The 23,662-nt window shown below is 44.0% G+C and overlaps 1 protein-coding gene across 3 annotated transcripts; it reads left to right on the forward strand.

Annotated features, from left to right (window-relative positions):
• Positions 1 to 2,810: 2,810 nt before the first annotated feature.
• On the forward strand, positions 2,811 to 23,059 carry LOC122540594 (transmembrane protein 25). 3 transcript variants are annotated; one of them, XM_043676505.1, is made up of 9 exons: positions 2,811 to 3,111; positions 6,370 to 6,484; positions 7,572 to 7,883; positions 10,992 to 11,282; positions 13,570 to 13,701; positions 16,524 to 16,557; positions 17,289 to 17,401; positions 18,743 to 18,835; positions 22,420 to 23,059. In XM_043676505.1, exons 2-9 carry the CDS (start codon positions 6,412 to 6,414, stop codon positions 22,491 to 22,493), a joined length of 1,122 nt encoding a protein of 373 aa, XP_043532440.1. In that variant the 5' UTR covers positions 2,811 to 3,111; positions 6,370 to 6,411; the 3' UTR covers positions 22,494 to 23,059. The 3 variants fall into 3 exon arrangements, with proteins under 3 accessions (XP_043532440.1, XP_043532442.1, XP_043532441.1); XM_043676506.1 differs by lacking the exon at positions 2,811 to 3,111 and adding an exon at positions 3,281 to 3,566; XM_043676507.1 differs by lacking the exon at positions 6,370 to 6,484 and having other exon boundaries at positions 2,812 to 3,111.
• Positions 23,060 to 23,662: the final 603 nt, after the last annotated feature.

Here is a 23,662-nt window from a genome sequence, read left to right on the forward strand (position 1 = left end):
TCAATGGGACAAGGAACTTTCTTCTATGCTGTAGATTTCTGTAAATCTATAACTAACAGCAAATCTAATTCTATATGAATGCAATTTGTTTTTCCGGGGTAAATGTGAATACAGTAAGTTGAGGCTGGGCTGTGACAGGGAGAGGGTTGTGTTTTCAGGGTGAATGAAATACGATGGATTGAATTTACCCTCCATCTGGACCACATGGAGGACATTCTTATAAGAGTCTTTCCAGGGCGCCCCTCAAGTGTGACGATTAAAAGAAATGAAATGAAGCCAGAGCAATTTGTTTCAGGTGAAGTGACTTTACTCCTATCTCAGCTCATCTGTTGCTGAACCCCTCATCTCTACGTCTGTTACACCAAGACTTGATCATTTCACCTGATCACCATGTCAACTCATTAACTTGCAGTTTTGGAAGTCAATGCTATCCACAGACTGTAAGAAATGGGAACAGGAATAAGTGATTCAGCCTCTTGAGCCTGCTCCTCCATTCAATAGGAATATGGCTAATCTGCTCATCACGTCCATTTTCCTGCTTTTTTTCCCAATAATCCTTGACTCCCCTCCTGATCAAGAATCTATCTCAGCCTTAAATATACACAAGGACTTTGTCCCTCCAGCTCTCGATGGCAGGGAGTTCCAAAGACACTCAATCAACTGTGGGAAGAAATTCTTCCTGATCTCCATTTTAAATCGGTGCCCCTTTATTCTGAGACTATACCCTCTGGTCCTAAACTCTCCCACGAAGGGAAACTTCTTCAGCATTTACCCTGTCAAGCCCCTTAAGAATCCTCTTTAGATCACCCCTCATTCTTCTAAACTCCAGGGTGTGGAGTCCCAAACTGTTTAGCCTTTGCTCAGAAGACAATGCCTCCATATCAGGGATCATCCAAGTGAACCTTCTAACCTTGGCCTATACACTTAAAGAAAATTAGAGGAAGTATTTGGTTCCACAGCATTCTTTGCTGATCTCCTAAGTTGTACTCTCCATAAACTTGTGGTCATCCAAACCTCTCTTGCTGTTGTCTTAAAGTGCAACATGTCTTGTTCCCCTGTCACTCCTGAATTCAATGACCTACATTGTTTCCCAGTCAAGATAGGCTAGATTTTAAAATTCTTAACCTTAATTTGAAATATTGTTGTGGCTTGGGTGTTGATTTGTGTTTTGTAACATTCTTGTGAGGCACCTTTGGAAGCCTAATTATATCAAAGGTGCTGCATAAATGTAAGTTTGTGTTGTGAGGGGAGGGGTGAGGATGTGGTTGGGGGTGAGATCCACTGCCCATAGGTAAGGGAGAGAAAATTTGCCATCTCATCAGGAGAATTCAGGAGTTAAACATTAATCTCTACACTTCCACAGAGAAGCTCCGGAGAAAGATAACAGGTGGACATTCACCTGCGTTTTGCTTAAAGATCTAGGACGCTAACCTGCAAGTATTTAAATCTGCTGGGAACTTTCATACCCCAAAATATATTCAAATCTATCTAAACCAGTTCAAATCCTGGGCGTGCCCCCAAACTGTGAAGACATGGGATAAACCCCCCTGTTTAATTTAAACCAACAACACAGAAAAGATTTATTCTTTGTAGTAATCTGTGAAAATTCAAGAGGCCAAAAACTATTTAAAATAAAAATTAACAACTTTATTTCTTAAGTATGACAGAGTAATTAATTAACAACTGTTTACAACTCCTTCCTCGCACTTATATCTTTTATCTTCCCTTCTATGTACTAGTCTGATAAAACCCCTGATTAAGATTTATAAAACAAAACTTCTTATCTCAAAACCAGGCGGCTTTCTGTTCTTCTCTGTATTCCTATCTTCTTGGGGATTCTGCTGATTGATAAAGGTACCTTTAAGAGAGCTATTTTTTCAGACAGTCTTTACATGCTGGTGGCTTTACATCCCTGGTCTTATACCCTCAAAGCACTGGATTATGTCAGTGGCTTTCAAGATTGTCAATATACTAAATACAAACTGGATTGGAGTTTGGTATTTCTTTGGGGAGTATAATTTAAACTGATTGGCCGAATTCAAATCTTTTTTGTCTCCAGATGCTTCATTGTATCTTGTTGAGAACAGTTGGTGCTGTCAGGTAGTTCTATTATTAGCTTTCTTAAAGGTACAGTAGACTCGCATCTTCATAATATTAGTTTATTCATTGTAAAAATATCAGAAACAGAACCTTGGACAGCACTTTCAAAACCCACGACTACTTTCATCTAGAAGGACAATATATACATGGGAACACCTCCCTCTGCAAGTTGTCCTCCAAGCCACTGACCATTCTGAGTTGGAAGTATCAGTGTCGCTGGATCAAATTCCTGGAACTCCCTAACAGCATTGTGGTTGTCCCTACACCAAATAGATTGGCAGTGTGAAAAGGCAGCTTGTTACTACCTTCACCAGGTTAACTACTGAGAGCAGTAAGGGCTGGCCAGCCAGCAATGCCCATGTCCTGTGGATGAATAAACAAGATGGGGTGTTTGATGTTTGGGTATTTTCCAGCTGAGTAATGTTGGGGGCGAATAAATCTCTGGGCTTGGGAAGATGTTTGCTGAAGGATGTATATGTGCTTGGCCATTGAGGCTGAGGCGTTTGAGGGAAGTGTGACAATTTTAAAAAGATCTCTGGGCAGCTATCCACCCAAAGTTGGCAGCCCCTAATGGAGAGTGTGTGTGTGTGAGAGAGAGAGGAGGTGATGAGGACACAGAGCAGGGTGAGTGTAGAGGGAGGAGAGTAGAGGGGTGGTGGGGGTGAGGGATTTCAATGTTTATTGTTTCTCTCCTGGTAATAACGTGCCTTCAAGCTCCTCCTGGGCACTGGGTTAAAAAAAACACAGGCTGATGAAGCTTGGGAATCATGAAATCAGGATTTGATTAAGTGTGTCTGAAGGCAGCCCTGCAGTGCAGTACGTGTGTGTGAGAGAGAGAGAGAGAGAGAGAAAGCAGCAGCAGCAGTTCTGCCAGCAGAGAAGGCCATACAATCACCAGCGAAGGGGGGAGGAGGAGGATGCCTCACCGTTAAAGGACCAGAGTGCCTCATCCTGGGTCATTGGAATAAAGCACAAAACTGTCAGCCTCTCTCCCTGGAATATTGCCCAGAGGTGAGATCATTTTGTTTTGTTTCTGCTCTCCTTGTAAACCAAATACCATACACTGAGATTAGAAGTCTGTACAATGGCCAGGTCTCTATCTATGTGACGGGTGGTGAAAGGTGGATGGTCCTGGCCTTGTTCCCTGGACTCTCTCTTATCCCTGGAAATAAAAATGCCTTGGTGAGGCCAACTCTGGTATCTGCCTCGGGCACAATGTACCCAGCTGTCATTAGTAAGTGCTCCTCGGGCACGTTTACAGCTTGGGGTTATATTTGCAGAGAAAGGAGATAAATTATCGGCCATGGACCATTGCCAGGGATATAGCCAACTTGGATGAGAGGGGCTCCCTTTCAGCATTTCTCATGGAAACGGTGGGGGATCTTAGTGAAAAACAGGGACTTGGACCTGCAGAAACGCAGGAAGATCCTGGATTACCCGAACGGAGACGGATTACAAATTTGAGGGTTTGTTGTGTTTGGCCTTTGCCTGTTGAATTGTATCATAATTCAGCTTGAATGTGCTCACTGATGTTCTTACAGTGGGCTGTGTATGGAAGAGAGAGATTGGAGATGTATAAGCCACAGAAGAGAATTACAGGAATGGTACAAGGACAGAGGAAAACTGAACAGGCCAGAGGTCCTTTAGGAAAGAGAGGACTGAGCAATGAAGTTTATCAAGGCCTGGACTATTATGAAGGGGGTCGAGAAGATAATTTTACCTGTAAAACACTTGGCTATAAATAGACAATAATTACTATTGAATCCCAACGTGGGATTCAGGAGCAGCTTGTTATTGAAGGAGTGTTTGGGACTCACTACCAAAAGGAGTGTCGGTGAATCACATAACTGCTTTAAGGGGAAACTGTTAGGGAGGAAGAAATAGATGGAGTCAGAGGAGCATCATCAGAGTATAAACTATTTAGAACCAAAATCTATGCAATAGTGTGAAAATTGTGAAATAAATGCATTGGATATCAGAGCTAACATGAGCAAGTTTTGAAGACTCACCAATGAGTCCATGTCCTTCACAGTATTTCCCAAACAAGTGATCCAGGCTTCTCCTAGGATCAATTTCAGGCTTCACTGAGTTAATTTGTGCTGATCTCAGGCTATATAGTAACCAGAGGGTTACAATGAAGCTGAACATTTGTTAAATTTGGGAGAGAAAAAGGTAGCGGTGGTTACCGTTTCTGATTGGTTCCCTGGTGGGAATTGCATGCATCTGGAATTTGTTCCTTAACCCTCTCCACCTGTCTCCTCTTGAGGCAATTCTTAAAATCTCCTCCCTTTTGTGGCACAGAGGTAGTGTCCCTACCTCTCAACCAGGAGGCCTGGGTTCAAGTGCCACCTGCTCCAGAGGTGTGTAATAACATCACTGAACAGGTGTATTAGAGAACTGGGTTAACTAAAAAAATTCCTCCTCCTTCCAAATCTTTGGTCACATATCCTATTAGGAGATGTGATGTGAAATTTTGGTTAGCCACTCTCCAGGAAAATATTGACTTTTAAATGTTCTAGATTAAAACGAAATGACTGCATTCATATTAAAAAGGTGGTTGAATAAGCCATTCAGCCAATCATACCAACATTAAATGTGATTACAACTGATTCTCTATCTCAATACCTATACCATATTCCTGCTTGCTTCTCATACCCCTTGATACATTTAGCCTCCAGATATTTGTCTGTTTTTATCTTAAATATATTCAGTGATTTCTAACCACAGCTTTCTGAAATAGAGGACACCAGACGTTCGCCACTCCTTGAGTGAAGACATTTCTCTTCACCTCAGTCTGAAATGGCCTACCCATTTCTTAAGATGATGACTCCTTGTCCTGGACACCCAGGTCTCTTTGACAATTTCTCAATCTATCACCATTTAAATAATACTGTGCCATTATGTCCTTCCTGCTGAAGTGGACAATTGATAGTGTGGTTGTCATGTATTTGTTCACTCACTGAACGTGATTAAATAATCCTGAAGCCTCTTTACATCCTCCTCAGCAAACACCACTCCCACCTAGTTTTATTTCATCAGCAAACCTGCGAATATTCCATTTGATTCCTTCACCCAAATTGTTGCTGTATATTGTGAATAGCTGGAACCAAAGCACTGCTCCCGGCATTGCCCCTCTTGAAACTGTCTTTCATGCTGAAAAAGACTCAATTCCTACTCCATTTCCCGTCTTCTTATCAGCTCTCAGTCCGTGCCAGTACATTTCCACCAATCCCAAGATCTTTGAATTTGCACACTAGCATCTTAAGTGGGACTTGAACAAACGTTATCTGAAAATTCAAATTTCATATATCCATATGATATATGAAATATATCCACTGGTTCACACTCATCTATTCTACTAGTTACATCCTCAAACAATCCCAGCATGTTTGTCACACACTATGCCCCTTCCATAAATCCATGTACAATTCTGTTGATGTTTACTAAGTGCCCCTTTAGCACACCCTTTCTAATAGACTGCAGATCTGGTTTTCACCTTGATGTGACAAAACAGCCAATGGAAACCTTTTGAAGTGTAATTGCTGTTGCAATGTGGGAAATATGCAACCAATTTGCATACAGTAAGCTCCCACAAACGATGGCCTGATAATCTAATTTTGTTAACTATTTTCTAGGATAACAGTGAAAACTCTTTGCTGTTCTTCAAAATAGTCCCATGAGAGCTTGTACGACAGCTGCCCTGACAGTGTTGCCTCCCCCCACCCCCCAACTCCGTTCTGCACTGCACTGTCAGCCTGGGCTATTGTGACAAGCTCCTCTGTGCACTCACCTACCGACACAGTGATGTGCACAAATTTGAAACAAAAACCAACAGAAACAAAAAAAGCTTCCATTTAAATCTTAAAAGATCATGTCTCTCCTGCATTGTCATGATTTTGAATTCATTGTTCATTTTAACTCAAGGCTGACACTCCCAATGGCACGCTGACAGAGTACTGCCACCTTGAGATGCCATCTCTTTAATGAGACATTAAACTGAGGATGCACTGCAAGGGAACTATGTGGCATTATTTGAAAAACAGCTGCGGAGTTTTTTCTGATGTTATGGCCAAAAATCACCATTCAACTAATGTCACAGAAACAGCACTTTGAGGGATCATGCTGCCATGTGTCATGTGTTTCAACAGCAGCTGCATTTCACAATCACTGAGTTGGCTTTGTGATAGCTTGGCGAAAGTCTGTGGTGTTGCAAGGTGCCATACAAATGCAAATTCTGTCTCTTACCAAATGATGTTGTTCTTGATCCAGTTCCAGGGAAGATATAATGATTGCAGGTGAGCAGCCTCCAACATGAGAGTGGCTGGATGCGACAATGTCGTAGGAGCCTTCCTACTTCTGCAGCTGGAGACCTACGTCCGCTCAGGTACTCCATGGGGAACCGACCAATTCTCATTCCTTGTAGTTTTAGTGATTTTGCTCCCTTGACCTCCAGTTGCTCAGAAATGAGCAGCCGTTGAGGAACGAATTACAATTTCCAATTTTTGATGGCATCGATGGCCTAGTAAATACTTAACGGCATCTACCATCCCCAGACCGATGTTATGGATAATGAAAGGCTGGGAGTCTAGAACAGAGAAGGTTGGGCAGTCTCACTGGGTGCCTTTAGACTTCAGAAGGGTTTGAGGGGGAGATGTTCCCACTTGTAGTGGGAGAGTCTAATTCTTGGTGCAATTGACATGAGACAAATGGGAAGAATTCCAACAGCGGACTTAGGAGAAATTGGAGAGAATGTGTAAATGCTGGTGAACAGCATCTCAGATAAAACTAGATATTCACATGGAGGAGGAAAGAGTAGAGGGTATGCTGGAGAACTGAGAAGAAGGAGGGTTGAATAGATGATCATGCAGAGCTGTTACACCAGGACAGATCAATGGAGCTGAATGGCCTGTTTCTCTGCTGGAGGTCACATGTAGGCCATTCAGTCTTTCAGCCTGTGCTGGATTAACAAGACCCAGCAGGGAACACTGCACGTTGCCTCCGTGCCCCAAAGATGAGAGAGGGTGGCCAGAATTTCGGATCATGGAATGGTAACCTCTGCTCCAAGACCCCAACCACCACCCCGACCTGACAGGTTAGAGTTCTGGGGTGGGACAGGGGACTGGAAGGGGAGCTGAGCTAGTCAGCTAATGAATTGACCTTGAAGCGCAGTTGCTGTTGTAATGGACACATGGCAGCCCATGTGTGCACAGCAGGATCCCACAAGCAGCAATGTGATAATGAGCAGCAGGTCTGTTTACGTGAAGTTAATTGTGTGGGGATGTGATGGTGGGATTTGGCTGAATCGTGTTGCCCTGTGTGTAGAATAACCTGATGGTACGCCCTGGCTTTGTGCTTGGAAAACCGTAAGCTTCTGGTGGAGTATCTGAAGCCACGGAATTGCCCCCCAGTAAATGTTAAGGCGTTCTAAGGGAGTGACCCTCTGTTTACTGCTGCTTGCTTTTTGCTTCCAGAAAATGTGGAGCCATTTCCTCTTCTCAATGGGCGCCCTCGGCCCGTGGTCTCCCTGGAGGAGAACGTCTCAAAGGAGTTTACCTGCAGGATGGATGGCTGGAAATCGGTGCCCGTGGTCACCTGGTACCTGAACGGTAAAAAGCAGATGAGTAACCAGACAATGCTGATCCCCAGCTCCAGTGAGACTGTTAACCAGAGCTTCAGCTCCTTTGTGATCACCACCCACAGGAAGGACAAGGAACTCAACTGCTCAGCGACTGACCCAGTCACCGGAAGAACCGAGAATGCCAGTGTCATCCTCAATGTGCAGTGTAAGCACCAGGAAATCACCCACCGATCGCTCCACATTCATCACTGGGGCTTCTCAACTCACTTAAACCCTAATGGTACCAAATGGGGAGAATCTAGAAGGATAGGCTAGAAGGATGTTGTTTCCAAGTTCAGGGGCTGAAGGAGATGGCGCATCTAAAACCAGTTTTCTCTCTCTTGGCTGCTGGGGAGACACAAGAATTTGATGAGGGACACTGACCCCTGGGGGCCGCATGTGTCCCACGCATCTGTACATCTCTCTTGACATTGAGAGGCTCCTCTGCTTGGCCTGAAGCACCAGGTTCTGTTGCTGCGGCCACATCAGAAGGGGATGCAGGCTGTTCCCCATCACACTGTGCTGGGACAGTAGGCCTGTCCTTCCCATTTATAGGCCTCAGTTCCTGCCCCAGGTGGAAAATGTGCATAGAGTCATAGACTAGGGACACAAACCCTTCAGTCCGAATCACCTGCACCAACCAGACATCCCAGGCTGACCTAATCCCATTTGCCAGCACCCGGCCCATATCACTCTAAACCCTTCCTATTCATGTACCCATCCAGATGCCTTATAAATGTTAAGGCACAGAAGGAGGTTATGCCTACACCAGTTAGTTAAATGAGTATCATTATCAAAACTAATACTCTGCTTTCTCCTCATTCCCTTGCACATTCTTTTTAACTAAAAAGTGACTCTTTGTGGGTCAGTTACTTTGCTGTGGATCTGGGGTATGATCTGGGGTGGGGTCATACTGATTAGATTAGATTCCCTACAGTGTGGAAACAGGCCCTTCGGTCCAACAAGTCCACACCGACCCTCCTGAAAAGGATGAAATGTTTCCTTCCCTGAAGGATGTATATGCACCAGATGGAATGGTATTGTATTTGTTTATTTCTCTTGGTAGCACATTAATTTTTTTTGCCCTTCCGCATGGCGCTTCCATAGTTTATAAACATTTCTGATCTATCGTGCATGAAGTGTGTCAAAGGTCACTGTACCACCTCAGTGTCATATGGTCTGATTCCAGAACAAAAACCAAAAGAACTTCAGAAGCTGGAAATCAGAAACAAAAACAGATATTGCTAGAAAGGCTGAGCAGGTCTGGCAGCACCTGTGGAGAGAAATCAGTTTCCTCAAAACTGATGATAGCTAGGAAAATGGCGGTTTATATGCAGAAGGTAAGGGTGGGAGGCAAGGGGACAAGGAGTAAGTGATGGGTGGCGATAGAGCCCAGAGAGAGAGAGAGAAGAATGGTTGGGCAGACAAAGGAGTGGATAATGATCAGGCTGGGCGAATGAATGGCTTTTAATGGGGACAATTAGTGGCTAACAGTGGGTTGTGTGTAATAGCAGACCGTGTGATAACAAGGCTCGGTGTGTGGGGGTTGGCGTAAGGACATGGAAAAAGGTGCCACAAACCTTGAAATTCTTGAACTTGATATGAGTCTAGGAAGCTGTAGAGTTCCCAAATGGAAAATGAGGTATTGTTCCTCCAGCTTATACTGAGTTTCACTGGAACACTGCAGCAAGCCTGTGACAGAGATGTTGGCCAGGGAACACGGTGGTGTGTTGAAGTGGCATTATATTTCTTTGTTCAACCAATAACATTGCCTATTGTGGTGCAATGGTAGTGTCCCTTCCTCTGAGCTAGAAGACCCAGGTTCAGATCCCACCTGTGCCAGAGGTGTGTCATAACACATCTAACAGGTTTACAACATAATAGAAGCTTGCATGTGTGAAATTGAGACTTTGAGGGTGCATTTAACTTGGGTTGATTTGTATAACTGAAGGTGTTGCTGGAGGCAGGCCTGTTATTTTTCAGCTCCTGCTATCAGAATTCTATCATTGACTAAAAGACTAACTGCGTCCATGCACTGGGGTCCGATGGGGGTGTTACATGACCTATAGTCACAGATCTCCTCAGAGAATCGTCTCTGAATATCCAAGTCAACGTTCTAATCTCTCAGTTGATATTGTAACTAGTTGTCATGGAGTGAACAAGACAGCATTTCCCAGTCGTTTGCAAGATGTGACCCCCATTTCAATGCCTCAGATTCCCTTTGGCTGGAGGGTAGGTGAAGAGAGCTGACTGATAGTGAGGATACTCTTGAGCAGGGATGTGAGGTGGGTTTTGAGAGTTGTGTGGGTAAACTGAGCTGTCACCAAAGTGGTGAGGATATAAAACTGCTCCAAAAAAAAGTCTTGCCTTTATACAGGCTGCAAATTTGAAAATCTGAAATTAAAACAGAAAATACAGGAAATACTCAGCAGTTAAATAGCATCTATAGTGAGCAACAGAGGGAATGTGTCCCAAAAGAGAAGGTTCTAATGAGGGTTCACTGACCTTAAACGTTAGCTGTCTCACTCTCTCTCTCTCATTCCTTGCTGTGTTTGCTTCCAAACATTTCATGATCCACTATTAGTGAGCACGTCTTCAGCTATTTGAACGCTTAGCTCTAGATTTCTTCCCGAAACCTGTCGATCTCTTTCTGTCTCTCTCTCGCTCCCTCCTCAACCCCTTTTTCTTTCCTTTCTTCTTTTTTGTTCTATTTCTTTCTCTCTCCTTTTTCCTCTGTCTCCTTTTTTTCTCTCACTCTCTCCTTCTGTCCTCCTTTACAGACTGTCTATAAACCTGTCTCCTTGTTCCAGCCCTTGGAACCCCGTTTTAATATCTCCTCTGGTCTCAGTTTTGTCTGTTAATGATCTTTGAGAAGTTTCCTTGCTTTAACGGTGCTGTAATGCATTTAAATGAAGTTCAGAGTCCTAGTGGATAAAGATTTAAAAAGGACCTGAGAGGGAACTTTCACATGCAGAGGGTGGTAGGTGTATGGAATGAGCTGCCAGAGGAAGTGGTGGAGGCTGGAACAATGACAACATTTAAAAGGCATCTGGATGGGTATATGAATAGGAAGGGTTTAGAGGGAGATGGGCTAAGTGTTGGCAAATTGGACGAGGTCAGATTTGGATGTCTAGTCAGTACGGATGAATTGAACTGAAGGGTCTGTTTCTGTGCTGTATTATTGCGACTCTAGATCGATGCAAATATAAATTGTTGTTGTTGTTATTATGCCATTAAATGATATCTCTTGGTCCTCTCTGTGTTTGTCTCCCAGTTAAACCCGAAGTTGTGCAGATGGATGCTGAGTACAGGGAACACAATGACTCTGGTCTGTTCCTCGCCCTTTTTGTCTTGGTTCATGCGAACCCTCCAGCCACCATTACCTGGGTGGACGAGAGTGGACACGTCATCGTGAACACCTCCCACTTCATGATCCTGGACACTAAGACGTACCCATGGCTAACCAATCACACGGTCCATGTGCAGTTATCCAGCCTGGCCAAAAACTACACCTTCACCGCTGGCAATGAGTTTGGTGCAACAAAATCCTCCTTTTCTTTCCCAGGTAAACTGTGTGACAAATCTGCTGTTGATTATAAAACCTGTTTCAAAGCATTTCAAAGTCCTGGTTTTCCAAAATGCATTGATTCTGTCAGTGGTGTATTAAAGGGATATGGAGCCAAGGCAGGGAGATCAGTTACTGGTTATCAGCCATGACCTAATTAAATGAGGGAGCTGGTTTGAGCACTTTCTCCTGTGTCAAGTCTTTAATTTTTTTAATAGAATCCCCTACAGTGGGGAAGCAGGCCATTCAGCCCATACTGACCTTCCAAAGAGCTATCCCACTCATACTTACACCACTACAATATCTCTGCATTTCCCAAGATTAATTCATTTAACCTGCATGTCCTTGGACACTATGGGCAAATTATTATGACCAATCCACTGAATCTGCACATCTTTGGAATGTGGAAGGAAGCCGGAGCACCTGGAGGAAACCTATGCAGACATGAGGCAAATGTGCAAACTCTGCACAGACAGTCAGCCGAGGCTGGAATCAAACCTGGGTCCCCAGTGCTGTTAGGCAGCAGTACTAATCATTGAGCCACCATGCTGCCCTAAGTTTTAGGGATGTGGATGTCCCTGCCAAGGCTGCTATTTGTCCTTAATTGCATTGGAAGGAGGGTGTCAGAGGGCATTTAAGAGTCGACTACATTGGCTGTGGGTCTGGCGTCACGTGTAGGCCAAACCAGTTAAGAATGGCAGATTTTCCTTCCCTGAAGGAGATTAGTGAACCCAATGAATTTTTCTGACCATCGATAAGCATTCATGGTCATCATAACTGAGACGAGCTTTCTATTGTTCAGATTTAATAAATTGAGTTTAACCTCCACCCTCTGCCAACGTGGGATTTGAACATGTGGTCCCCAGACCATTTGGTGGGCCTTGGGATTATTAACGCAGTGACTTTACCACTATGCCATCAACCCCCAGATAAGAGTTGATCATTCACTTGTTTAAACCCTACTCCAGAGGTGGACACTTCCAGCACAGTCCTGAGGGAGTGCAGCACTGTCGGAGGTGCTATCTTTCAGATTTGAGTTTAACTGGAGGCTCCACCTCAGGTGTGGGCATAACAAAGGTCCTACAGCACTCTTTCAAAGAAAAGGTGAGTTCTCCCTGATCAATATTTATCCTGCTGCTCCAAAAGTTTGTGATTTAAACCCATTGGACTATAACCTAATGTCATGTGACTTCTGACACTATTTATCCTCTAATTTTATGTTGTACAGGACATTGGTTAGGTCACTGTTGGAATATTGTGTGCAATTCTGGTCTCCTTCCTATCAGAAAGATGTTGTGAAACTTGAAAGGGTTCAGAAAAGATTTACAAGGATGTTGCCAGGGTTGGAGGATTTGAGCTACAGGGAGAGGCTGAACAGGCTGTGGCTGTTTTCCCTCGAGCATCGGAGACTGAGGGGTGACCTTATAGAGGTTTACAAAATTATGAGGGGCATGGATAGGATAAATAGACAAAGTCTTTTCCCTGGGTTGGGGGAGTCCAGAAATAGAGGGCATAAGTTTAGGGTGAGAGGGGAAAGATATAAAAGGGACGTAAGGGGGAACTTTTTCATGCAGAGGCTAGTACGTGTATGGAATGTGCTGCCAGAGGATGTGGTGGAGACTGGTACAATTGCAATATTTAAAGGCATCTGAATGGGTATATGAATAGGAAGGATTTGGAGGGATATGGGCCGGGTGCTGGCAGGTGGGACCAGATTGGGTTGGGATATCTGGTTGGTGTGGACGAGTTGGACCTAAGGGTCTGTTTCCGTGCTGTACATATCTATGACTCTATAATCAGTAATGAATAAATAGGGTGGCATGGTGGCTCAGCGGTTAGCACTGCTGCCTATCAGCATCAGGGTCCCAGGTTCGAATCCAGCCTGGGGCATCTGTCTGTGTGGAGTTTGCACATTCTCCCTGTGTCTGCATGGGTTTCCTCCGGGTGCTCGGATTTCCTCCCATATTCCAAAGATGTGCAATTGGCCATGTAAATTGCCCATATTGTTAGGTGCATTAGTCAGAGGGAAATGGGTCTGGGTGGGTTACTGTTCAGAGGGTCGGTGTGGACTGGTTGGGCCGAAGGGCCTGTTTCCACACTGTAGGGCATCTAATCTAAAAAATGATCAGGTCTTTATCATGTTGCTGTTGGTGAGAGCTTGCTGTCTGCAGATTGGCAGCCATTGAGAGTGTGAAAGGCACTATGTGAATGCAGGGCTCTCTTTCCAGTTTGGGAGGGACTTGTGCGAACAGTTGGCCAGCTGATCCTCTCTGCTTTACTCTCCCAGGTTTCCTCCATTCACGTGTTGAAGTGCCTGTTTTAGTTATCATTCTCGCAGGAGTTGTCGGGCTCCTCAGTATCCTGCTCCTCAATGTTGTTGTGCTGTGTGCTGTATATCGGAGGAAGAAGGGACAAGCAGGTGAGAGACTCAGTGGGACATTCCAATGTGTTGGCCAATGACAACTTATCATAGCAAATGTCCGGCCACCAAAGCCACTTGCAGACTTGTGGGTAACTGCTGAGTATGAGAACATGGCGAAGGTCCTGCTTTTGGCACTTGCTCCCTGATAAAATGACTGATAGTATTTTAGCAGAACAGTGGCTGCTACAGCAGGTTAGAGGCTAGGAATAATGTGGTGAGTAACTCACCTTCTGACAGTCTAAACACTGCCTACCATCTACAAGCACAAGTCGGGAGTGTGTTGGAATACTCCCCACTAGCCTGGATGGGTGCAGCTCCAACAACACTCAAGAAACTTGACACCATCCAGGACAAAGCTGCCCAGTTGATTGACACCACATCCACCACCGATGCACAGTACCAGCAGTGTGTGTCATCTACAAGAGGCACTGCAGCAACTCACTGAGCTTTTTTCAGAAAGAACTTTTGTAAATCCGTGACCTCTACCGTCTGGAAAGACAAGGGCAGCAGCTAAATGGGAATGCTACCATTTTCCCCTCTAAGCCACTCACCCTCCTGACTTGGAAATATATCACCCTTCCTTCACTGTCACTGGGTCAAAATCCTATAATTTCCTCCTTAATGGCACTGTGGGTTTCCTTACACCAAATGGACAGTAGTGGTTTCAAAAAGGAAAAGCCCCCGCTATCTTCTCCAGGGTAATTAGAGATGGGCACTAAATGCTGGCCCAACCAGCGACACACATCCTGCGAGCAATGTGAAAGAGTAAAAATCTTTTCAGGGCACCTTGTTGAATGTTCTGTTGCTTTGCAATGGAAAGATTCCTGTCAACATTTCTCTGGAGACCAGAACTTAATAGAGTGTCTGTATGCTCATTGTACACCACAGGAAGAGGCCATTTGGCCCATCAAGTCTCGCTTTTTCTAATTCAGCTACTCCCACCATTCTGCTCTTTCAGCTCCAGCTCCCTTCAATATTTTGCCTCGTGTTTATCCAATTTCCTTTTGAAGGCTACTATTGAGTCTATACCCAGCATCCTAACAGACAGTGTTTTCCAAATCCTAACCACAGGTATAGTATAAAAAACATTTAATAATGTTGCGTGTGTTTTTTTAAATCTTAAACTTGTTCCTCTAGTTAGTGATCTGTCAGCCAATCGAAACGGTTTCAGTTTTTGTCCATAATCTGAATACTTCTTCATTTGAATCCTGTTATCAAATCTCCTCTTATCCTTCTCAGCTGTAGGGAGAGCGGCCCCAGGTTTTCTCGTCTCTCCCTGTAAGTACAGTCCCTTATTCCTAAAACCATCTCGGCAATTCTTCACATCCTTCCTCAGGAATGGTCAAGTTGGTGTTGTAATGTCAAACCTTTGGAACTAATTTGCATAGAGTCATAAAAATAGTGATCTAGTGATGATCTCACTGATTGTTTTTATTAGTTCATGAGACATGCTGACTGCTGTTCGGATACGAGAACTATTTAAAAGTTCATGGAATCCTTTTGAAAGCCATCAGTGTGTGCTAAGTTGCCAGCTTCTGACATCACTAGTTAGGCCACCATTTATTGCCCATCCCTAATTGTGAACCACTCTAGTCCATGATGGTGTGGGCATGGACTGGGGGTGGTGGAGGTTGGGATGGTAAGGGTATCAGGGCACTCATCTTGATGTTAGGGAGGGAGTTCCCAGGATTTTCACCCAGTGGCTGTGAAAGAACAGCATGATAGTTAGACACGTGTGTGCAAAGTGGTGGGAGGGGTTGGGGTAGATTAAGGGGACTATTCAGATTCTTGAGCTTGTTCCACCATTCACAGACGGTTGATCTCTCTGTGTTTCAAATTCCACATTCTTGTCTTGCCTTGATTCCCTTATCCTTGATTCCCCTAGATAACAAGAATCTGTTCACCTCTGTGTTAAAAATATTCAATGATTCCCCCTCCCTCTCTCCTACCTTGATTGCCTTAGGAGGCACAGAGTACCAAAGTCACACAACCTTCTAAGGGTAAAACACGACTCCCCCATATCTCTCCTAAAAGGGTGACCTCTCGTTTTAAAAAGTGCACCCTAGTTCTGAACTGACCCACAGGAGGGAGCACTTTTTTTACATCCATCTTGTCAAGATCATTCAAAATCCTGTACGTTTCATTCAAGTTACCCCTCACTCCAGCGAAAACAAGCCCACTTTGCCCATTCTTACCTCATAAGATAACCTGCTCGTTCTGATGTGAGTGGTGAAACCTTCTCTGAACCACCTCCAATGCATTTACAACATTCCAAGTCAGGATGGCTTATGACTTGGAGGGGAACTACAGGTTGGTGTGTTCATGTATCTGCTGCCCTTGTCCTTGTCTGTATTAGAGATCACTGGAAAGTTACCACAGTGTATTTGACAGTACAGACTGTTGCCAGTGCGGGTCCACGGTGGATGGGGTGAATGTTTGCCCTGGTGGACAGTGCCATTTGAGTGAGTCACTTTGCCTGAGATGTGTTGAACTCTTGAGTTTTGTTGCTTCAGAGAGAACATTAACAGAGACACAAGGCAGCGGGGCCTGCTTCTACAAAATAATATTTTATTTCTGCTCAGCTGAGAGAACAGGTGAAGTCTTGGTTTCGAATGTTATCAGAAAGACAGCACCTCTGACAGTGTGGCACACCCTCAGTACCGCAAAGGGTAGCCACCTGGATTTTGAGCTCAACTCCCTCCAACTCGGAGTTTCTAGTGTTACCAGCTGAGTTATAGATGATGGTTTGGAAATGATTGAACCTGAAATTTCTGTGCACAGGACAATAATTGATTCCTTTTTTCCCCAATCTGTTCCAGATGTAAAACCTGACTGTGACTCAGCTGTTCACAGGTAAATAATGCTCTCAGGTGTTACCTTTTGGTTTGTACTTCACATCTTTATTGCCTCTATGCAGGTTTGATCCTTAGCTATACGTCACAACTCAGTGGGGGAGCACACTGGAATTTAAGCCCTGCTGTTCATAGACTGTCACAAAAATTAAAGTTAAAAATCACACAACATCAGGTTATAGTCCAACAGGTTTATTTGGAAGCACTAGCTTTTGGAGCACTGCTCCTTCATCAGGCGATTGAACCATAACTTGGTGTGTGATTTTTAACTTTGTACACCCGAGCCCAACACCAGTGTCACCAAGTCATCACAAAAATTAAAGTTTTATAAAAGTTTGCAAACTTTCCCAATTTATCTGTCTTTTAGACCCAGGTGGACAAAGCTCAGAAGACATTTCTGTACTGACAAAAGTTACTATTTATTACAAATAAATAGACGATGGTTACATATAAACAACCATAAACTACTGGCATACAAATCTATTAGTTAAGACTCTGACTCCCTTATAAACTTCCCCATTACACACAGCCAGGCACAAAACAAAACATGGGTGTTACGGACAGAGGGAAAGACTGAGACGGCAGTTCACTGCTCTCTACTTGTGCTGATCAAAATGGTGAATCTCAGTTTTGCTTCTCCAGATACTTTAATTTGTTGTCAAACAATTTGAATAACAATACTGAGCAAATCCTCTTCTTCCATAAAATGGCTCTGTCTTTTTCTCAACGCAGTGAATCCACAAATGTTAAATGTGATGAAGCAGAGATACCGAGAGAAACCATTTCACTTCAGTCAAATCTGCGGCTGAATCCAGACTTGAATAACCTGAGCCAATCTCCTGCAGGTAGGTCACCATCTTCATCTTGAGTGGGTTTTCTCTGAATCGCTAGTTGATTTCTTTTATTGCTTTAAAGGAATGAGGTACAGTCAAGTCCACCCTTTGCAAATGCAGAAGAGCTTACTGGGTATATTTTTGCCCTCTCCAGAACTAATCTGCAGCTGCCTATGGTTTTAAAGTAAACTTTGCCCACGCTGTCAGAAGTGCACATTGTGTTTGACTTTCTCAATTTATCTGCCACATTCGCCATTAGTGAAATTGCAATTGATGAGGTTTGCTGGGAATGTGTCCTCCCAAACTAAAGGACCTTGTTGTAATGCAAGAGCCGGCTGTTCAACATCATGCAGAGGGGGGTGATTTTAAGGAGTTGTGGGTGGCTTGGTGGCTCAATGGGGTCAACCCCACCATTGGGCGACTGTCTGTGTGGAGTTTGCACATTCTCCCCATGTCTGCATGGGTTTCTTCTGGGTGCTCCAGTTTCCTCACACAGTCCAAAGATGTGCAGGTTAGATAGTTGCTAAGTTGCCCATAATGTCCAGAGATATGCAGGCTAGGTGGATTAGTCATGGGAAATGTGGGATTACAGGGAGAGGATGAAGGGTTGGGTTGGGGTGGGATGCTCTGTTCGAGGTTCAGTGTGGACTCAGTGGGCCGAATGGCTGCTTCAGCATTGTAGGGATTCTATGAGTTTATGTTTCAAGGAATTTCTTAGAGTGAACAAGGAAAAAGAGTAGGCCATTCGGCCCTTCGAGCCTGCTACACTATTCAATAAGGTCATGGCTGATCTGATTTTAACCTCAACTCCACAGTCCTTCATTCTCCCAGTTAACTTTCATTCCCTTGGTCATCAAGAATCTGTCCCATCTCTGCCTTAAAAACTTTTAAAGATTCTGTACCCACTGCCTTTTGATGAAGGGAATTCCAAAAAAAGTTTCCCCATCTCTGCTTTAAATGGGCATCCCTTATTTTCAAACTGGGAGCCGTGGTCCTGAAAGAAAGGGAATGGAGAGGTTTAGAAACAGGATTTGCAGGGAATGAGCTTCAGGCACAGCCACCAGTAGCAGAGTAATGGAAAACGCGGACCCTCAGCAGGTCAGAATTAGAGTTTGGAGAGACAGCAAGACTGTGGAGGGATTTATAAATGACAATGTGAACTTTTCAATGGAGTTGACCTAGGATTGAGGTCAGTAAACATCATGGTGATGGGCTGAATGGGCCTCAGTGTGTTGGCATTCAAAGATTTTCACACACACTCATGTTGTTTTCTTGCTGAAATTCTTTTTCTCTTAAAGTTTGGTTATTCTTGAGCATTTACTAATGTTGCCAATTCCTTCTGCTGTGAACCAGAGCCCCATCAAGGATCGAGACCGCTGTCTGAAAGCCATGCGGCGTGTGAAGATCTCTCCGATCAGGAGAACATCTCAGCCGCAGACTCTAGAGGTGAGGAATTTACACAGCCTGACTCAGCATTGCGCCGTGTTCACCTGTGGTCAGTACTTTCACATGAAATGAGTCAACCTGGTCTCTTTCCTACACTGTGGTTCACAAATGAGCACTGTACAGTTACTATGGTGATATGAAGCTTTCTTCGGGGATCTGGGTGTTGCTGCCATTGACCTGCAATGTTCATAGAACTATACCCTAGAGACCCCATCCTGTAACTGCAAACTTTTTATTAACTGGTCCCTTTGGGACCAGGAATGTGCCAGTTGATCTGGATAATCAAGAGGTCCACATAATCAATGTAAAAACACAGTAGTAGAAATGTTATATGAGGGATATACACATCACTGTTATACTTTATTTACAACATAAATCAATTAAATAAGAATACAACTTTGTCTTAAGTACAACTTAGCAACAGAGAGCCTTCTCACCTGCATGTCCACTGACTACTCAGACATCACAGTGATCGCGCTAACATAGTAAAACTCCAGTATTTGAGAGACAGATGTTTGCCAATTTACCGAGAGGGTCACCTCATTTTAAGCTGCCGGTTAAAACAAAGTTTGTTGTATTATCATACGCCCGGAAACTATTCCCTCATTCGCATGACCACCCTCCGAGAGACTTACCTACAAGTATAAAACAAGGTTGGGGAATCTCAAAGCTGGGAATCTTTACAAAAGGAGAGGAGTTAGTAAGGATAGTTAAAATCTAAAATTATTCAAAGAACTGCTGATGCTATAAATCTGAAACAACAACAAGAAATTGCTGGAGAAAATCAGCAGGTGTGGCAGCATCGTGGAGAGCAGACAGAGTAAGTGTTGGTCATCCGCAGAGTGGAAATGGGAAGTTAATTGTAAATAATAAGGAAACAGCTGATGAAATAAACAAATATTTTGTTTGTGTCCTCACTAGAGAGGAACAACTGCAGTTCAGGAGGTGGAAGGGCCAGGAGTGTAGTGAAATTACAATGGTGAGGGACGTGGTACTGAATAAACTGAGGGAGCTGTGGTCTGACAAGTCTCCTGATCCAGATCAACTCCAATCTGAGGCCTTCAAAAAGGTAGCCAAATGAAGTAGATGTGTGAGCTTTTCCAAGATTCCTGGATTCAGGAAAGATTCTGTTAGACTGTAAAGTAGCAAGTGTGACCTCATGTTCTTTTGGAATCATGTAGGCCCTGTTAGCTTGACTTGTGTCTTGGGAAAGGTGTTAGAATTGATCATTAAGGAGGTTACAGTAAGGCACTTAGAAAATCTCAAGATAATTGGGAAAAGATTTGTGAAACAGACATATGTTTAAACAATTTATTAGAGTCCTTTAGAAGTGTATCACATATTGTGGAAAAGGGGGACGCCGCACATGTTCTGTGCTCGGATTTCCAAAAGACATTTGATAAGATTATTTCGGAAAATAAAAGTTCATATTTTAGGGGGTAACGTATAGACATGGATAGAAGATTGGCTGGCTGTTAGAAAATAGACAGTAGGCATAGATGGAACTTTCTCTAATTGGCAGGGTGTGATAAATGGAATACCTCAGGATAAATGCTTTGGTGTCAACCTTTTACAATTTACGTAGATAAGGGGAATGAAGGCATGGTAGCTGAGTTCACAACAACACTGAGTTAGGTGGTGAGGTATGTTGTGACAAAGACATGAGCAGGTTGCAGGCTGAGACAGCTAGGATGGGTGAGTGTGCGAAAATCTGACGGATGGAGTCTATTGTGGGGAAAATATGAAGTTGTTCCCTTTTTCAGGAAGAATGAAAAAGCAGAATGTTACTTAAATGGACAATAATGGCAGGATTCTGAGGTGCAGAAGGATTTAAATGTTTTGGTGCATGAGTCACAAAGCATTCGCATGCAGGTACCAAGAAGATCGTGGAATGCTATCTCTTTATGAAGAGAGGAATTGAACTTTACAGTAATGATGAACAAAAACAGAAATTGCTGGATAAGCTCAGCAGAACCGGCAGCATCTGTGGAGAGAAATCAGAGTTAATGTTTCGGGTTGAGTGATGCTTTCTCAGAACCCATTCTAAGGAAGGGTCACTTCGACTGAAACGTTAACTCTGATTTCTTTCCACGGGTGCTGCCAGAGCTGCTGAGCTTATCCAGCAATTTCTGTTTTTCTGATTTACAGCATCTGCAGTTCTTTTGGGTTTATTTTTAAAGTGATGATGTTATGCTTCAGTTATACAGGACGCAGAGAGAGACCATATCTTGAATACTGTGTACAGTCTTGGCTTTTTATTTAAGGAGGAATATAAATATTTAGGTAGTTCGGGGAGGCTTACTGGACTAACACCTGGATTGAATGGTTTGTTTTACAAGGACAGGCTGGGATTGTATCCTCTGGAGTTTGGAAGAGTGAGGTCTGACAGAATTTAATCTCAGGCCAAAGTGCGGACTGCAGATGCTAGAGATTAGAGTGGAGAGTGTGGTGCTGGAAAAGCACAGCAGGTCAGGCAGCATCCGAGGAGCAGGAAAATCAAAGTTTCGGGCAAAAACCCTTCATCAGGAATGAGGCTGAGAGCCTCTGGGGTGGAGAGATAAATGGGAGGGAGTGGGGCTGGGGGGAAGGTAGCTGAGAGCGTGATAGGTGGATAGAGGTGGGGATGAAGGTGATAGGTCAGAGAGGAGGGTGGAAGCTGGAAGGTTGGAACTGGGATTTGGTCTTATACCATCTTGAATGATCTTCAGAAGATGGACATGGAAAGGAGGTTTCCAGTTTCTGGGGTATCCCAGAACCAGGGGACAGTGTTTTAAAATTGGAGGTCACCCTTTTATGGTGGAGACGAGCAAAACTGTTTGGGTTGTGTGATTCTGGAACTGTACGTCAGTCAGGAAGCACTGGAAGACGGGGAATTGAATATTTTTAAGGTAAAAGTAGATAAATTCTTTACAGGTGAGGGAATAAAAGTTATTGGAAATAGATGGGATTGTGGAATTCAAAACATCATCAGATTGGCCATGATCCTGTTGAATGGTGGAGCAGGCTCGATGGGCTGAATGGCCTGCTCCTGTTTCTATTTCATTTGTTTTGGAAGGGGTGAGGTTGGGTGGAGGTAGTCTTCAGGAGTGTGTTAATATTTACAGTGGGGGTGGTGGGGTTGGATCTGGGATGTGGCAATATTTACAGGGGTGGAGTGGGCGGTTCCTGGGATGTGCTGATATGTATGTGGGAGGGTTCTAGGATGTGCTAATATTTACAGTGGGGGTGGGGGGGGGTGTGCTAATTTTTATAGAGGGATCTGTGGGATATGTTAATATTTACAGGGGGAGTGTCTGGGATGTGCTAATATTTAAGCGGGGGGGGGAGCGGTTCTGGGATATGCTAATATTTACAGGGGTTTCCAGGAGTGTGTTGTTATTTGCAGGGGAGGTGTGAGATGTACTAATATTTACAGAAGGGTTGCTGGCATGTGCTAATATGTATGTGAGGGTCTTGGGAATGTGATAATATTTACAGGGTGCTTAGGAACTTGTTCATGTCCTGGGAATATGGACAGCACAGGGCTCCAAGCACATGGTTACTATGTTTGTCATCTGATATTTTGCTTTGTTATTTTGCTGCAGGATTTGTTCGTTTCCCGATGTACGGATATATCTACAAAGTCTCTAGTATGAGCAGTGATGAAATCTGGCTTTAAGCATGGCCTTCCCCAATGTGTCATGAACATTGGGGCTTCCAGACCACGAGGACTATGATCTGCTTCACCTGAAAGAGCCCTCAGTGTCCCAGCCATCGCCATCCACCCCCTGGAGCTGCTGCTGGTGCCTTGTGCAACTTAATGATTGTTTACAGCAAGGTGGACCCCCCCTAACACACAGTTAATCCAGTCCGGTCATTCACTAAAGCAATGAGAGACCAGTTGGGCTAAACTATTTTTCTGTCTGTTTTGGGGAACCATTTTGAATTGTATCACTCAGAAAGAGGCCATTTCCAGCACATGACTTAATCCTGACAAAAAATCATTTAAAATTTAAATTTCAAAGCTGTCACAAGCTGAAAGGCCACGTTTGTTTGTTGCTTTTTTAACCGCTATCTTTTAACAAATTGCCCTGACATAGCACCTCTGACGTAGTAATATTTACGCCACACAAGTGCCAGACAATGGCCATTTCCAATGAGACAAACTGGGACAGCATTGTGGCTCAGTGGTTAGCACTTCTGTCTCACAGCATTAGTGACCCAGGTTCAGTTCCAGCCTTGGGTGACTGTCTGCGTGGAATTTGCATGTTCTCCCTGTGTCTGCTTGGGTTTTCTCTGGTTAGCTCTCACAGTCCAAAGGTGTGCAGTTTAGGTGGATTGGCCATGGGAAATGCAGGCTAACAGGGATAGGGTAGAAGGGGGGGTTGGGTCTGAGTAGGCTTTTCTTTGGAGAGTCCATGCAGACTCAATGGACCAAGTGGCCTTTATCTACACTGTTGAGATTCTGCGATTCTATGAAAATCTAACTATCTTCCTTTCAGTTTCAACAACGTCACCTCTACCCCCACAATAAACATCCTGCCAAAGGACTAGCTGTATTATCACGGCTGCTGCAAGACCAGATCAGAGACTAGGATTTCTCCGACAGGTAACTCACCCCCTGACTCCCCAAAGCCTGTTCACCATCTACCAAGGCACAAGTCAGGAGTGTGATGGATTACTCCCCACTTGCCTGGATGAGTGCAGTTCCAACAACACTCAAGAAACTTGACACCATCCAGGACAAAGCCTGATTGGGACCACATCCACTCCCTCCACCACCGACACTCAGCAGCAGCAGTGTGTGCTATCTACAAGATGCACTGCAGTAATTCTCCAAAAATCCTT

Source organism: Chiloscyllium plagiosum, chromosome 35 (genome assembly GCF_004010195.1).
Source record: "Chiloscyllium plagiosum isolate BGI_BamShark_2017 chromosome 35, ASM401019v2, whole genome shotgun sequence".
In the NCBI taxonomy this organism is placed as follows: domain Eukaryota; kingdom Metazoa; phylum Chordata; class Chondrichthyes; order Orectolobiformes; family Hemiscylliidae; genus Chiloscyllium; species Chiloscyllium plagiosum.